This window comes from Lathamus discolor, chromosome 4, assembly GCF_037157495.1.
Source record: "Lathamus discolor isolate bLatDis1 chromosome 4, bLatDis1.hap1, whole genome shotgun sequence".
Taxonomy (NCBI): domain Eukaryota; kingdom Metazoa; phylum Chordata; class Aves; order Psittaciformes; family Psittacidae; genus Lathamus; species Lathamus discolor.
The window spans coordinates 76295777-76314152 of NC_088887.1; the positions used below are offsets into that span (position 1 = coordinate 76295777).

At 37.8% G+C, this 18376-nt stretch overlaps 1 protein-coding gene across 1 annotated transcript in view; it reads right to left on the minus strand.

The window, feature by feature from the left end:
- The window catches only part of GPC5 (glypican 5), a 654600-nt gene that overhangs the window by 545536 nt on the left and 90688 nt on the right, over positions 1-18376 (minus strand). Inside the window, exon 3 of the mRNA XM_065678069.1 lies at positions 14160-14854. Within this exon, the coding sequence (XP_065534141.1) occupies positions 14160-14854 (695 nt within the window). The remainder of the gene's footprint in view (positions 1-14159; positions 14855-18376) is intronic.

Sequence of the window (18376 nt, forward strand, 5' to 3'; positions counted from 1 at the left end):
CTCACCAGAGGCAGTGGCTCCTTGGACAGCATGTTACTACACTTGTTCTTGCCCTTAAATTCTGTTTCAAAGCTCCAACACACTTTTCCCACCATTTCCCCATTAACTCTTCTTCAGAGCACATGCTCTCCATCAACTTAACTGGACTTCCATCCCCTCCCCACCCATAAGTCTCTACACTCTTTCTAGGCTTCATTCATCCTCATGGGTGGAGGAGTCTTCTCCTTCAGTGCTGCACTTCCCCAGTCTCTGAAAGCCTATTCCATCAGCCACTCTACATCAATACAATGCACATACAACAGAAACAGAAAAATGCTTTTGTCCTTGTACTTGTCTCACTTTGCTCATATTCTCTTACGCTCACTGATCCGATATGGGGAGCATTATGCTTATGACTAATTTTTATTACAAAGCAACTGATGGTATGGATTGCCTCAGTTCCAGGCTTGCCATATGCTCCTTAACAACTCTTTATCTCACCAAGATTAAAAACAAGGGCTTAAAAGACAGTGAGAGCCAGATCCAGATGTTTGGGAAGGAGGCTCTGTCTCATGACAGGCATGGGTTAGATGTGTAGGCTGTTGTAGGTCGTAGGTGCCTTGCATACCTGAAAGAGGCACCTTAGCTGTTCAAGCATTCTCAGAGACTGACTGCAGGGTGGGAGCCTGTGAGGAGAGGAGAGACATGGTGGAAATGCTTCACTCAGTAATACAGACCCTAAGCAGATGAGTAACAATCCTTTGGGTCAAAAAAATTGGCTCCAGTTATAGTAAACTGAAAAAAAACCATTTGCATCCACCTACACTAGGAAGGCAGGAGAATCCACTGCTATCTGTATTTCTTGAATTTACAATAATATCTCATTACAGTTTACTGTGTCTAAAATTAACAAAGAAAATATTTTTCGCAGTCATAGTGGCTTGGGATATGGATGATATTTGTTTTATATCTATTAAACAGTTGCTTCAAAATACTGTCTAATGACCATTATCTCTGTTTATCCTCTTTTGAGTGGTCTCAAGAAATACATTGAAAGAAACTGGCACAGCTACAGACTGGGCAGAGAAGAGATTCAGAGCAGCCCTGTGGAGAAGGACTTGGGGGTGCTGGTCAATGAGAAAATGAACATAAGCTGGCTTCACTGTATGCTCACAGCCCAGAAAGCCAACCATATCCTGGGCTGCATCAAAAGCAGCGTGACCAGCAGGTCGAAGGAGGTGATCCTGCCCCTCTGCTCTGCTCTCCTGAGACCTCACCTGGAGTATTGTGTGCAGTTCGGGTGTCCTCAACATAAAAAGGACATGGAACTGTTGGAACAAGTCCAGAGGAGGGCCACGAGGATGATCAGGGGACTGGAGCACCTCCCGTATGAAGACAGGCTGAGAAAGTTGGGGCTGTTCAGCCTGGAGAAGAGAAGGCTGCGTGGAGACCTCATGGCAGCCTTCCAGTACCTGAAGGGGGCCTATAGGGATGCTGGGGAGAGACTCTTCATTAGGGACTGTAGTGACACGACAAGGGGCAACAGGTTAAAACTTAAACAAGGAGAAAGTTTAAAACTTATAAACTTTTAAAGTTTAAACTTTTTAAAAATAGGTTCAAACTTAGAAAAGGGGAAGTTTCCATTAAATATAAGGATGAAGTTCTTTAATGTGAGGGTGGTGAGGCACTGAAATGGGTTGCTCAAGGAAGCTGTGAATGCTCCATCCCTGGCAGTATTCAAGGCCAGGTTGGACAGAGCCTTGGGTGACATGGTTTAGTGCAAGGTGTCCCTGCCCATGGCAGGGGGTTGGAACTAGATGATCTTGAGGTCCTTTCCAACCCTAACTATTCTAAGATTCTATAACTGTGCAGTACGAAGAAATTTGCATTCACTGATACATTTAAAAATAAACCTTGGCTTCAAACTTAAAATCTTTCTTAAAAATTAATCTTGGTTAAACTTTATAATATAAATACCATAAAAATATTGTCACTATTTGAAGTGACAATAAGAAGTGGGTTGGGTTTTTATGCAAAAGCCATTTTTTGAAAATTACAAAACCAGCATTAGTTAAATGATAAAAAGTGTTTCTACAGCAGCGTGTACGGCTCTATCATTCCCACAAAGAAGTACATGACAGTAATCATACTGCCATGAACTCAGTTCTATTAATGACACCACAGCTCTCATGGCTGAAAGTTAGTTCACCAGTCTTTAACAGTCATTTACTTCTTCAGACATAGTTTCTGCAGGATGAGCTACTTCAGCATGTGCAATGACAATGTCATTATCTCTGTTAACTTTTTCATATCTCTGACACTTAAACCCCTGTGACCACTAACTGACAGACTGGCTTTGTGTGGGGTTGGCTGTTCATTTTGTGTTTGGTACATCACCCAGTTGAACCCAATCTGTCTTTTTTTAACTGTTCACTAGTAGCTGTTAGATGTTTAAACCATTAACTGTATATCCATGCCAAATGTACTCTTGCCTCCCTCACTGGTCCAGTCTTCATTGCAATCTGGTTTCTTCAGTAAATTTGTGCACATATGCTCTGATCTTGCCTTCAGGTGCCTGTTCTGTCTGTGAGACAAACAATTTAAAACCAAAATGTCAGTATCTCATTTAACAATACTGGGCTGATAATGGTCTAGAAAATAAATAAATATAATTTCTATAATAACGTCTGAGGTTGGTTGTTTTGCTTTGGTTTGGTTTGGGGGTTTTTGGTTGGTTGGTTGGTTTGGTTTAATTTTGTTTGGGTTGGAGGTTTTTTTAATGCATTATTTCCATCTCCAGGAATGAGTACAGGTTGTGAGTGTAACGTGTCTTAGTTGCATTTCCCATGGTTTCTGAAGGGCTACAACTATATCCATTATCTACACTGTCTTTTTAATTTTTAGTCTTTTAGCTGCAAAATTAACCTTCCAAATAAAAATTCATTCAGTGCTATGTCATGGTTTAAACCCTGCCACACAGCTCATTCACGCACTCCCCCCCTTCCTTCTCTCCCCCTACACCCGGAGGGACAGAGAGGAGAATCAAAAAGAACACAACTCCCATGGGTTGACATAAGAACAGTTTAGTAACTAAGGCATAACTCAAACTGCTACTGCTACCACCAGTAATAATAATGATAAAGGAAATATAACAAGGGAAGAGAATACAGCACCTCAACACCAGCCAAGCGATAATGCACCCAACCCCACGCAGACCAAGCACCGACCGATACCTCGTTCAACCCTACAGTCCAAGCCCTTCCGGATAACTCTCCATTACAACCTGGGCATAACGTGCTGTGGTATGGAATACCTCCCCAGCTAGCCCGGGCCAGGCATCTTGTCTCTGCTTCCTCCCAGCCTCCCCTCGTCCCTGGCAGAGCATGAGACTCACAAAGTCCTTAGTCAGGGTAAACATTACTTAGCAACAACTAAAAACAATTGGTGTTATCAGTTCTGTTCCCAGGCTGGAAGTCAAAACACAGCTCTGCACCAGCTACTAAGAAGGAGAAAAACTGACTGCTACTGCTGAACCCAGGACATGCTATTACAGAAAGTCTTGAGAGACACAGACTGGAATAACAATTTTGAGAGAAGGGGAATGCTCTCATTACACTTATGAGCTAACAAATTACTATTTTTGCAGCAATATATGATCAGAATGTATTCTTCCTGTCTTCACTGAAAGGGTATTCCCATCAAATGTTTCCACAATTTTTCTTGGATTTGAAAACGAAATCCTAAAAGACTGTATAAAACTGTCAAAAAAACAAAAAACAAAAAACAAACAAAAAAACAAACAAACAAAAAAAACCACTGGACTGAAAATACCTTGAGAAAAGTGATACTGAAAAATCACCAGAAATATTACTCAGGAGAAAATTACAGATCACACTGAATTTCAGGAAGACAGCTGCTATAAAATTTTAAAAGACAGACAAGCCTCAGCAAATTACTAGGGGGGGTTCTGTTTTATTGTTTGTTTGGTTTTTTTTTTTCTTTTTGGTCAAATGTTTTTAAATACTGCACAATTTTTAAGGGCACAAAAAGAAACCCCAGAAAAATGATAAAACTCCTGATTTTTACAGTTCAGACAAACCTATTGTTATTACACTCAGCATGCTGTTATTACATACAATTTGTATGCCACAGTATGATGACTTGGTTAATTAAAAGCTCTTGTAATAACCATGCAGTTAAATCACAATTAGTGCCACACATAAACTTCATGGCAGTTTGATTTTGCTGGGTGCAATTCTGTAGAACGTCTAGTTATGGTTACTTACAGTTTGCAAAACTGGAGCATCATTAACCTTTGCATTTACACAGGACTGGACAATGTGAGCATCATATCGATAACAGTGGGATACTGCCCTCTAAGTTCACATGTGCAATAGGAGAAACCAGTCACATTCCTTGGGTTTGGGTTTTGTTTTGTTGAGGTTTTTTTGCTGTAGAAATGTTTTTTTCTGATCCCAGCATTTCTACTGAAATGATTTTACATCAAATGACTCCAGCAAACTGAATGCACAGTCCTCTGGCACACTTTGAACTAGATATGCCATGTATCGGTAATTATCTACACCCTAATCTTTAAATGCTGCCACTGTGCCAGAAATAAGCCTCAGGAATCCTGAGACTCTCTGCTCCACTTTCAGTCATGGGCTGTTGTGGAATGCACTGAGATGATGAGCACCTTCTAGTCTTGCAGAGTGTCTGTAGTCTGTTCACTGGTTCTTACTGCTGTGCATACAGTAACAGGAAGAAAACACTTCTCTGGATATAAAACACCTTGGGCTTAGACTTAGCTTTATCTGGGAACCAGAATCAGGACCCTGAAAATTGTCGTTTCTGTTATGTTTAACAGTTTCCATGCTTGTTTTTGGTATATTTAGCAAGCACTCTAAATTTTTGATACATATATATCCAGTAAATGGGGTATGTGTCACGTATTAACTAAATTGACACAATTTTTCAGACCTGTAAGTCATTAGTGTGGCAATAGTCCACACAAGCTTTTAAAATTGCTTTTATTTAATGTATGTTTGAGATAGTGATTAGCCTGGTGGCTTTGTGTTCCAGCTATAAGGTCACAATTTGCCACCATCCTGTACAGTTAAATCCCCTCAAACACCCATAAGCAAATGGACAGCTGAAGTCAAATAACTGTGAAACAAAGCCAGAGTGAGATGTGAGGGACAGATAGGTGTAAAATACATTTTTTAAAAAAATAAATGTGGTTAAATTAATTTTGTTCGCTTTCTAGGAATATACAAGTGAATACACTCTTCAAGAGATGATGAGTCACAAGCATTTCCATCAACAGATTAATAATCAAACTACTCCAAATATTAATCTAGAAAAACAATGCATTAAATATTTATGAAGTCCCATTGGTTCAGATTTAACCTTGCAAGTGGATTTGTAAAACTTTCAGGTAAATGGCTGTGTGTTAGAAGAGAAAAAGAAGAAAAAAGAAGACCAACACAGATGCTCTTTTTTTTGCACCTCATTCCACCAGTCTTTGCAAGCAGCACAGGAGAGGATGGCTATTGCCTGACAAGGCAACACAGGGGTTTAAGTAAGAATAGCTTCTCCTTTTAACTTGTAATAACCTCAGCTGAGCTCCTGCTGCAGGACTCGATACATCACACACTAAGCACTTTTTTCACTGGTCTTCTTCTACTTACGCCACAAGAGGGAGCACCAGCATTTCAGTATTTCCAAGCACTTTAGCAGCCTCTTACCGTTTGCTGCCTGTTAACAGTTGCTTATTTAGTGTCAAAACTTCTGTTGCAAAGAAAAAATGTATTTTGGTACGTGAGAGCGTGCACACGTGCATGGAAGATTAAAGTATTCCCTAGTCAGGCAAAATGCAAGTTCTTTAAAATAAGGAAAGACAGCATTTGGTACAACAGGCCAGTTTTCCTTCAGAACAAGAAAAAGACATTAGTGAGATTATCTTAGGAAAGAGGGTGGTGCAGTACCGCTGGTGTTTACAACACGGGGAAATCATGCAGGAATTGTCTATTATTTCCTCTGTTTTCTTTACAAATGTTGTTTTCAAGTGTGACTCGTCTCTTTTTGTCCACTGTAGCCTCAGGACTCTAGGCAACATCTGAGGCATCCAGAACACTAAGCAAGGAGTGGAGTTACAACAGCAACCAAGTGTCATACATAGGTTTACTCCACTTACAGAACTTGCAAGAATCAAAGCCAAGCTCAAAGGGACAAACATTGCGAACAATAGCCTAGGGAATTAAAGTTGTTACTTAGAATAATGCTTGCACAAATTATTACCTGATTTGTAATCGCCTGCAAGACAAAACTTAAATGGACTTGCCAAATAATGCTAATCTCAAAACAATTTTATTCAAAACTGTAATTAAAAGCTCAGGTGATAAATGAAAAAGTGCACTTTTATACTTTTTCAAGTGAGATAGAGTTTTAAGTGGTTTCAAGCTGAAGAAGCGACAAATCCAATTCAAAGCAACCTTGTTAAATGTAGATTGCGCCACACCCAACCAGGTGCTACTGGGCAAAGATAAATGCAAACTGCAGATACACAAAAAGCTCACCCACCAGTAAGGCAGTGGTAGCCTTGTCAGAAAAACCCAAGAAAACTCTATGTTAACAAAAAAAAGGAAAATAATTTTCAGTGATATATAAACAAAAATATGACTTGCAGATACTGAACTAATTATTCCACTGTGTTTGGCACCAATACATCAGTGTCACTGCTGCACATCTTTTGGGGGAAATCTACAATCAAGACGAAGGACCAAGAAATTGACAAAAATGCTAGCAGTTTGCAAACCTTTTTTTTTTTTAAATAGTGATTTTTTTAATACAGTTTTGTCAAAGACTGCTGTCCAAGCTGTTGGATTCTGGGAGCCACAGTCCACAACTTTCATGTGACTGGGACTCCTATCCTCCTTCTACCACTCCATCTACCAAAACCAGTGCTCCTGCCCAAGTTCTCCTATCTTGTCAGTTTTTAATTATCTCTGATTTCCTTTATAATTTTGCATGTTCTGATAGTAAAATAAAATCTAATAGCCCATTAAATATGAGTTAATACATTTTTAATTTGTGTCTTCTGCTCTTTAATTACTAAAACCTTAAACGGTTTTAATTCTGCTGCTCCTTTCATGAGGGACTAACACACAGCAAGTCTGGCAGTAAAAATAGCTTCACCTTCTGAATGAGGGTGGGAGGGAAGGAAATGATTTTTTTTTAATGGCTTAATGTCAGGGGAAATCCTAATGTTCTCAGCCAAGTTACCCTGCAGCCAGAATACAGCACTGCCAGTTCAAACTCTTCAAAGGCAGTTCAACAAAAACTGCTTCTTGTGAGAGGCTGCCAGCTCTCCCGATCCCAAGTCTGCTTCAGCGGATGCCAAGGTGTTTCATTTATGTTCAGTGAAAACACTCTGTGGTTCTCCTCTGAAAAGCAATTATATAAAACCGGCAGTAGCCCTTTCCAAAGATCAGCTACCTCTGTGTAGTTAGACTGATTTATCTGTGCTCTCTAGTGGTTAAAATACACTTTATTGCTCCTTACTTCTGTGTGCCCTGCAAGTACAGCTTTGATCTACAAGACTAACGTTATGCCTTCTTGTCTGATACAGGCAGAACTGTTTATTATACATCTATCCAGGGTCACTGGTGTAAACCAGAAAAAATTCAGTAGGAAAGTGACTGTCACTGAAAGCAGAAATGGGGCTCTGTAACCTTTATCAGGCATGTTATTCACTTAAAACAAAAAAACATTACAACTTATAATACATAAAGAATTTGTGGAAGCAAAACAAGTTGTCTATGTCAGCATATCTGCGTGACGTGTTTGTACTTGTGGCAGGCTGCAATTCATGGTCCAAAATTGTGAAGAGGAGAGCGGTTTTGTAAGCTCTGCAACAAAAGTATGTAAGTAATAAAATCATGCACACTTACAGTAACAGTCATAATGCATTATTTCATTTAGCGTAAGTTATTATCAACAACTCTTCAGATAAGTGGAAGGTCATCTTTTCACAGTAATAATCAAAAATTATCTAAAAAAAAAAAGAGGGAAAGGAACCCTCTATCTAGTTAGGCTAGGTGGTTTCCCCCATTCCAAGTAACATTTTATGAGATAAGTGGGTTTGCTTCCTGTATCTGTATCTTAAGCATTTCAGTGCCTCCTCACCCTCTTACCTGAAGCCTGGCCAAACCAGTTTTCTTTGAAGATCTTTTGTGATGTACAAGATGCTCACTTATCCATTCGTGTTCATATAATTTCAGGGACCTAAATAGTCTGAAAAACTCATCTGCTTCAAAAATCTCAGGATTTGCCCTCACAAAGTTTTTCTCTTCCATCACAAAGGGCTTATAGTGATTTAGGGGCCAACTGAGACACCCAAAGTCTGCTCAGTTCAGTAGCTGTCTGTGAACAGTTAATTCTGTTTCACGATGAAAAAGGAAGAGCAGAGAAAAAAGAAAGCACATATGCAGCCTACAGAGAGCTCTTGAGAACAAAAGTACTTACTGTTGACAGATAGCCTTGTGATCAGCTCCTTTGAGAATATCCAGTCTCTCCCTGTTGGTCTCAATTTCTATCCTTTTCTGGGGAATTTCATCCAAACTTTGAGACTGTATAAGGAACAATTCATTCACTTTTGCTTTGACCAAACGTGTAAAATAGACAATGTGTCTTGTGCAGACTCATACACACTATAGTTGTGAATACCTGGCATGGCTATGTTCATCATCCATGAGATGAAGCCAGTACCTACATCCTGTGCTAGAAGAGCAAGTGATCCTTGAGCCTTGTGTTGGCTCTCTTACGAAAGGAGTGTGTCTGACCCCCCAAGGTATTTGTAGAAATCAGAATGAAGGAGCAGAAGCATGTATAGATACACAAAGTAAGAGGAAAACCTGGGATATGAACACAGTAAGTTTGGGATTTGAATACGCTAAATTGTCCCTGACCTCTGCTTCAGATTGGAGAACTCCCTCAGACTGACACGGTCTGCATGCCTCTGGGGAAAGTTATCTGCACAGCAGCAGATTACTCACAGACAAATGAAGTCAGCTATTTGGAAAAGCCAGCTAGATATTTGTCTAAACTTACCTATTTCTATCAGATAAAGTATACCTAGAATGTTTGCAACAGAGAAATGTACTGTGCAGTTTAAATATAAACAATATGGATAACAAACCGAAGCACTCATGAACTATAGAATGCTGTTTATTCTGCTTAATTTGTAAAATAATAAGTGATCAGGTTATTCTGTAACAATTGCCAGTTTTACTCTAGTATATACAATAAATTAGGCTGTTAAAATATATTTCCACATAATTACTTTTTCTTATATGTAAAGCTTTTGTTTCTTTTTAACCAGGGTTTTGATTTGCAGTCTATGCCAGGTCATAAAAGCATACAGACTAGACTAGACCAGACTATAATTTCGGTTGGAAGGACCTACAACGATCATCTAGTCCAATTGTTTGACCAATTCAGTGCTGATCAAAAGTTAAAGCATGTTATTAAGGGCACTGTCCAAATGCCCCTTAAACACTGACAGGCTTGAGGCATCAACCACCTTGCTAGGAAGCCTGTTTGATCCACATTGGCCAGAACACAGTGAAAGCATAGTGCTTACATACAAAAATACATAGAAGACTTCTACCAAACCTACATAGAAGACTTCTACCAAACCTACAGCACAAGTTCTTCACTTTTCAAATTAGTGGATGCCAGAATTTGTGTGATTTTATTTTTTTTAAGGTGCTTCTGATTCCCACATTTTAATATGTATATATAGCTTCTAATATCATGGTCACACACTTCCTTTTCCTTCAGATCCCCAAATCATCAGTGCCTAGAATACATAACAAAAGGAATCAATATTCCTTTTCATCTCTTTTATTCAGTATTAAATCCCAAACACCACTGACCTTTTGGGAATCAAGAACAATAGTTTAATGTAAAGTTTGCAGGAAAGATTTAATTATAAAGCCTTGTGACCATTTTCTTTCTTTTCTCTCCAATTACTCTCCCTTTTTCCTTCAGCTCCTGCCTCCGACCCATATCACCTCCTCTCAGGTCCTCTGTTCCACTCTGAGGGACATGTCAGCCGCTGCTACCCAAAGAGTGACAACACAAGTCTCCACACACCAAAACAAAACCATGGCTAAGAAGGACTCTCTCTTCGAGACAGCTCCCTCAACCAGCTTGACTTTCAGCTGCCAAAGCAATGTGAACACAGGGAAAGGGGTGGAAACACACAGCTGAGAATGGTGCCAGAGCAGAACCTGGACAACCCAAGGTAAAACAGGCTTACTGTGTTCTTGAATCACACTGTGAGTGACACAGGAACTTGCCTTTCCATGGCATGGGGCTCTGCCAGTAACCAATGCATTAAGGGAACAGAAACACGCTCTTATTTTGGGCTAGTAGTTTCCGTCCACATACAAAAAATTTCAATCTTGCTAAAATCTTTCTTTATCCTTCTGTCTTAACATTGACAATGTCTAGGACAACAGAATGGAGGAAACACAAAACAATTTCTTACAACTTGCAAATAAGTTTCTATAGGGATTTTTGTTTTTCCTTAAATAAGGCTTAAAGGTGTTACAAAGTTCTTGTGCATCCATTAGCCTGCACTGTTGCCCTCACTGGGAAATTCCCTGGCTATACACAAGCTCAGAGACCATCACAGAGCAACCCAGGCTGAGCACAGAGAAGCGTAGGATGAGTCTACAAGGTCCTTTGTAGGAGTAAGTACTTTTACCTGTGATCCAAAGCTTAAGAACTACGTATTATCTTTTTCAAATTATTTTAATAATTAATACTGTTCCCATTTCGTATTATGCAGCTCTCTTAATCCTCTATGACATTATAGCTGCATAAGCATCCACAGCATAAGTCTGCTAAAAAAATCCTGATCTAACTTGTATCAGCTAAAAAGCACACAGTCCACTATGCACTGAGCATGACCAGTACAGAAATGGACATGTACAGACTTCAGGAACACAGAACAGACTGTCATTAAATGTATGTGCATGTGTGTGTAAATGTATATAAATACGTGAATAGTTGCACAACCCACACATCTCCACTAGATTCTGCATAACAGCATAGAATAACATCCAGGTATAGAGATGATGAACAGGTGCCGCACTTATTTTTCAGTCAGTGGAGCTGTGGGAGGCAGGAATTAAAGGTGTGAATTCAAAACAGGAAGAACAAAGGGAAATACAAATTCCAGCTGGGGACATCACAGCACTGCTCTGCTGACCCAAGCAGAAAAGGGAACAAGTTGTAAACTACTGGAAAAAAAGGCTTAGTAAAAAGAACCTACGCTATATAGGCATTAGTAGTCTTTCCACACCACACAGTGCTTAAAGTGTGAATATACATAAGATTTAAATATAGAAACCCATGTAACATATTAGAAAAAAAATCATTTACATATAGTTATTTACAAAAAACATACACGATTAGATAAAGAGCTGTACAAATACACGTATCACTAAGCATGATACTCTGTTGATTCTCATATTAACACTTGCGTATTTATATATACTTCCAAACATTTAAAGATTTTTTTTCTCTGCTTCTTTAAAACTCATGAAAGCTCTTGCTGTGATGAAATTCACTTTTAAAACTACAGAGACTGCTGTGTGCTTAAATGAGCCATTATTTGCTAGCTCATAATCATCTTTTCTATGTCTGCTAGAATCACTGATGCATTAATTGCTTATCAAAATTTGAAACAGTTCATGAGTCACTCTGAAGATAAAATAAATAAATATTAATGAGTCAATTTCAACAGAATTCATGTCCTCTGCCTCTTAAAGCTGAAAGACTCCATATATTACATGTCAGAATTAGGTCTCGATACCTTATGTATGGGCAAATATACTCAAAGCCATACTCAGCAAATCAGAACTGAACAGATCACCATGTTTCAAGGGATCAATCCATCATAGTCTTGTTTGACCAAATTATAGATCAAAGAGAGATAGGCCTGGTCAATTGTAACATAGAGATTAAGTGAAAGATGTCTAAATGCACAGTTCTCATACAGACTGATTGAAAAATGAAGTATTTTGGTTTTAAAGTTTGGAAGTGATTCTATATGAGATCTTAGCAAGTAAACGCTTGATCTTCAAACAAACACATTGACACAAAATACCACTGCGTAAGAAAATCTGGTATTCCTTGCATCACATGAAAGAGGGGAGAGGGAAGGCATAGAGTTTTCAAGAATACTAAAATAAAGCATAAAACCTTTCATTTTGAAAACATGAGTGTGCTGAGAGACTTCTAAGTCTGGGCCAATGCCAGTTCACTGCTGAAAATCCAAGCTCAAAACTTTTCAAGCTAAATGACCCAAAATGAAACAGGAAACAGAAGTCTTTCCCTTGAGCCTTTACTTTTCCATTCTAGTTTTCCCCTGAAAATTGTAGGTACAAGAGATCACCCAAAAATCTGAGGAGGAATGGAGATTATCTCTAAAAGGCAACTGAAGCCCTGAAACATATTAGGAATTAGACATCAGTGAGCCACTTCTGAGCCAAACTGTTAAAATTTTTCTAAAAAAAAAAAAAAAAAAAAATAACAGTTTTTCTCAAAGAAGTTAACCAGCAGAAGATTCTGGATAATGTAGCTGGCTGGTATAAAGCAGATAAAATGGGAAATTCAAAGAATTGTGCAATTTCCCTGTTACTCACTGAATACAAGCAGGATGAAGAACCCATTTTAACAGATTGTGGGTCTGAAGTAAAGAATCTTCTATTTGTTAAATTAAGTCAAGTTTATTGTCAGATGTTCATATCAGCTGCTTAGCAGAAGATAATGCTTCAACTCCAGCTAGTCACATAAAGAGGCAGTAGAAGTATTACTGCCCCACAGTGCCACAGCACAGTGACACCGAGACACCCCGTTTTAGACCTGTGTATACTATAAAACTAAAGGCATCCAATCCGGCATTAAACACAGAATATGTCACTGTCAGTGAAGCCTGTATGTAAAGATACAGAGAAAAATACAATTACAAAATGTATTTTGGTTCAATATAACACACGAAGAATTCAAACTTTGCTACTTAGGTAACATTCTTAAATTTTCAGATACACTAGCTTTCTTTATAATGTGTAACTAAGTAATATGTATTTTCCCTACCCATATCTTACAAGTTCTTCACTTCATGCATTCACAGCTAACACAGCTCTCACACAACTTGCTTTTTCTCTTAAGTATATTTAAGGAAGGATTTAGTTTATGTTAAAAATGAACTATGACACTTTCTTTGAAACCTACAAAATTATGCAAATAATAAATGTAAAGTCATAGGTTCTTTAAGACAGGCCACTGGTCTATAAAAGAAGCATTGTTTAAATATATCATTATGTGGATATACGATAACAGTGAAGTGATTAAACAATTTTCTTATGTTCATGAAAAACATTTTTTTGTACTCTTAAAAATTATTCTCATCTGTCATAGGATGTCACAGAAAAAGTTTCCTATCTGCAACAAATATTGCTGAGATTTAACATTCTCATTTACACAAATGTCAGGGTATTATTCTGGTTTTATAGAATATTTGCGGAATTAAGTTTTTCACCAGATAATTCACCTTCCTTCCATTAATATTTTAACTAATATTATATTTCATTAATATTTTAAGCTTTCAAACTTAATGACACATTCCATTGTTCACTGTTGTTCAGCAGAACTTAATAGACAGTTGTGAAACCTAAACCTACTTAATGCATCTACTGAAAATGTTAACGTCTAAACAAAAAGGGTAAAGGAAAAGAAGTTTCCATTGAAATATGCGACAGTAATTTTTACTCAGCAAAATTTTGAAAAATGCTGTGGTTTCATGGGAAGTGGGAAAAGATAAATTCCACACAAGAATTCTTTTCATACTGAATACCCTTTACTGCAAATGCTGCCAAAACACTGTATCCCCATTTGATGTAAACTTGCGAATAGAATATGGGAAATTAGCAGGTCATGTGCGTGAGTAAAACAAAAACTGGCAGTGCTGGAAAAAAGCATTGTCAAATAAGCTGAACTCAGATACAAATGTGCTCATCACCATAAAAATGCCCAAACAACTAATAGTTATGTCAATTTTCTTAGTGTCATGTTTGCACTATGTGTGGATAAAATCAGCTTCTTACCTGCTCAGATAATTCTGGCCCATTGACACGAGCCTGTAAGAGAGCATCATTAACAAGCAAGTGGAAGTTCAGAAGCACATGCTCAATGTCGTATGTTCCACTCATGGCACTTGAGAGCTCCTCCAGGGACTGAATATATCCTCGCCAATGAAGATCAACTTCTGCTATGTTAGCTAAGCAGCCTCGGATGATGTTGAGGCAGTAGCCCATACAGGGCTTGCTTAAAGTCAGCCCTTGGCAATGGGGGCAGTACTGCATTCTCAGTAAAGCTCTGCTGCAGTCTTTAGAGAAATGCAGATGATCTGTTGTATTGATCACTTCAATCCCCAAATTCAGAGCCTGCAAGAAAGTCCGGCTGGGTAACAGTGATCTTCCCATTTGTCTTATGGCCTTTTTGGGAACGTTACCAAAGGGTTTGATGTCTCTTCTCGCCATTTGGAGGCACTCCGCGTATTCCATTGAAATGTCAGTCAGACCAGGGTTAATCACATGGTTGTAGATGACTGGGAACAGGGTGTCAAAAAATCTGTTGACAGATTCCTCTGTGCTAATGTCTGTGCCAAATACGAAGAGTCCAACATCTGTGAAGAACTCCTGAACACGTGCAGTAGCCTCAGCAGCCATGTTTCTGTATGCTTTGCAGAAAAGTGTGCTTGTGTAATTCTCAGCCAGTCTGATAAGCATTTCAAAAGTTTCTGCAATAAAGTAAGCTTGTTATTTTTAAGGTTTCAAACATAAGAAATTGAAGTAAGAAATTAAAACCATTACATCAGGACATCTTACATGTATCTGCAATGCTTTTTTTTACAAGTAATTCTATAACACAATCAATAATCCATATGTTTTCTTGGCAGGACATATTAAACAATCTAAAAAAGGAAACTGATTGTAAGCTGAGTTATTAAGTTACAAAATACAACAAGGCCCTACTGTATTTTTGTACATATACATTAGTTCTCTCATCTCATGACTCATTCTGCAAGTTACACTAGAAACTTAAATGCTCTCAGTCACTTCAAGTCATTCTTCTTACCATCCTAAAATGGATGGGCAAAAGTAACATTCAGCAATTTAAACAACTCTCCCATTCCCTTAAAACTTAATTTTTAAAAGATGTTTTGTCTTTTTGTTTTTGTTTTCCAAAGTAAGGAGGTGTACCCAATACACATGAGAACTGTGTTCTATGTTCGAATCATACATGCTTTTAAACAATGCTGCTGTTTGATCTGGCAATTGCTATGGTCAAGCAAAGTGCTGTAATGGGAAGAACTGCCTTCTTCGGGCACTGTGATGCACAGTCTCTAATCCTGAAGATCTGCACAACAGGTAAAGCTTGAATGGATAAACTTACATTTCATTTCAAATGTTAGGCAGCAATCCTTAAGTACGCTGAGTAGTTCCTAATAAAAGTATTCTTCCCTGACTTGGTCTATGATTTGCCAGTAAGGAAAAAGGCTGGGTTTCTGAACAGAAAAGGGGTGTTTGAATGAAGAATTTCTTAGATCTGCCTGAGAAGCTTGCACTTCAGGGAAAGCAAAGGAGCAATATATAGTTCAAAAAGAAACTTACTTAGAGCTGAGAATATGAATTACAAGTATTAATCCACTTTTTCCACTGGATGGCTATGACTCAGTAACTTTCTTTTATTCATTCAAACTTTACAAATTTTCACGTATTTTTTTTTTCACATGTATCTTTTTAATGGGACTCTATAAAGTGACGAAAAGCACGAAGTACAGTTAATACTTTCCAAATGGATGTTAAAATAGTCAGAATCAAATAGTGTCAAACTATGCCACACAATTAATAAAGCAATCTGAAGTCTAATGTTAAGTCAGTGACTGAAAGGAACAGTAGAAAGAATAATTTTAATGTAATAACCAAGACTAGCTATCATATCTCTATCATATATCTATGCATAAGAATAAATGCTTTATATTCTGATTTGAAGTTTGTCCAGTTCAATAGGTTTGAAATTGCAAACTTTGTATAAAGATCACAGGGAAGACATATTAATCTAATCTGCTTATACTTTCTATGCATCCTTTGTTTTCTCCAATGAAAATGAGATATATGCTTCTAAATCTGATTCATTACCTCTATTCCTGTGCTATTAAGTGCTGACTGCCCACAACAGAGTAGAAAAGTGCATCCCATTTGTCTTTTTTTTTAACATTACTATTGTACACTTGTATGTGCATCTCTCCTAAAGAGAATTTCACTATAAACATTCATACATGCCAAATATCACAGTGATTCAGCATAGGGTTTGATTTCTTCCAAAAGTCAGACTCCTGAAGCCAGGACACCACATGGAGCTCCCAGCAGTGGAGACCTATTCCAAAGCCTCTTCAGTTTATCCCATGATTTGACATGTGGAAGTACCAGATGAGTAACTCTGGAGGCCACCACTGCCTGCATCCACTGTTCATTCACTGGCTCTGTGACATATTTCAACCTCCAGCACCTCATGCTAGACCATACCTGAGACACCCGCATTGCAGCCAATGTTAATACGAGACACACGTGTTCTTCTGGAGCAGCAGATGAGACACAACACATCAGATAGGGCATATTGATCAAGACACTCACTTTAATGCAACTGAACAGAGGATGAGATCCCCACCAGCTATAAAGGCAGTTTGGACACCTAGCTCACATGGGGACACATGTACATGCACAGCTAAATTAGAACCCTAAATATTCTACTGTACATTTTGTCTCATTTTTATTGGAGGGAATAAACACTGCAAAGAAAGTACAATCCTACTATGAAGGATTTATTTAGTTGCTAAGAGTGTTCAACATAATTTTCAATGGTAGTTGATATGTGCCTCTCTAGAAGGGTATGGGTTTTCTGCAGGTCCTGTGTCACATCTGCAGGCTTTGTGTGGATGTTTTGCATTTAAAATGGAACTAGATGGCTGTGCCTAGACAGCTGAACTAAATCCTGGATACCCAATTATCACTGACTCAAGAACCCCTCATATAAAAGCTTGGAGCAGAGAGAATAACAAAGACAAAAATTTAAGTCAAATCAATTCTTGGTTTAGATGGTTTGAAATAATAAAGTCTGAAGAATATTAAAACCTCCTAGGAAAATGGCTATTTTTGTAACTGTCAATTCAGTCTTTTACACAAAAGTAACTAATGTTAGTAAAATAAAGATGTTATAATAATTTAGAATGACATGAATAAGGTTTTTATGACCCTTCTCAATTTTTCATTATTACTTTTTCCTAGATGAAAACCATAAAATATGTGATATAAAATATCTGTTACAACCCGTGGCTTCAGTATCCTATTACCAAGAACACAAATATTAGATGAAAGAATAAATCATGCCACACATGGATAACCAATAGATTCTACAACGTGGTCTAAATAATAAGAAACCTTGAAGATTGAACTATATTACTAGTGTACCAGCAACCAACAGATGAATGAGTTCAATAATCAGCTGCAGGATTTTTTGACTATTTGTGTTTTTCTAAATAGCATATGATAATACTGGCCACTTGTGTTTATGATTCTGCATCATGCTGTTTTGTCATTTTAGGATTTCTTACAAAATTTGTTAATCAAGTTTATTTTACTGGCATGTTTCCTACTTTATAACCACCAAAGCTATTCCAGATATTTGTTTTGCTGCCAGACCGCTTGAAGAATGGCAAATAGCAAAGCAGACCTATGTTTATTTTCAGTATTGGACAGCTTCTGTGAACACCTTACAATGGCAGTCTATGTCATTTACAACACTTTCAGAGATTTCAATGACAAATGAAGTCATGATGGTTCAATACTGCAAGTGCATCATAGATTTAACAATGTGTTTTTCTATTTTTCGAGTCTATGGGCACAAACTAACATCATCAGTCTTAATTATTCAGCCACATAAGAGAAATGTGAGGTTTTCATCAGTATAAACCCAATACCTATAAAAGACATTTTAAATATAATCAAGATGAGTCAGACAAGCTCTTTCTATTCTTATTAAATGTCTTTTAATCTGCAGGTTCGGTGCCTCTTGTCTCCATCCTTCATGACATCTTTGTATTAACCACTATACAGTATCATAAAATATCCTACAGATACCTTCTGTAGCACTACTGTGAATAATGGGTGACATGTAAACTTTATATTATTTTTGCTACCCTTACAATTATGATTTGTACACTCCTAAGTCAAAACTCAGGGCTGTCAATATATTAACCCAT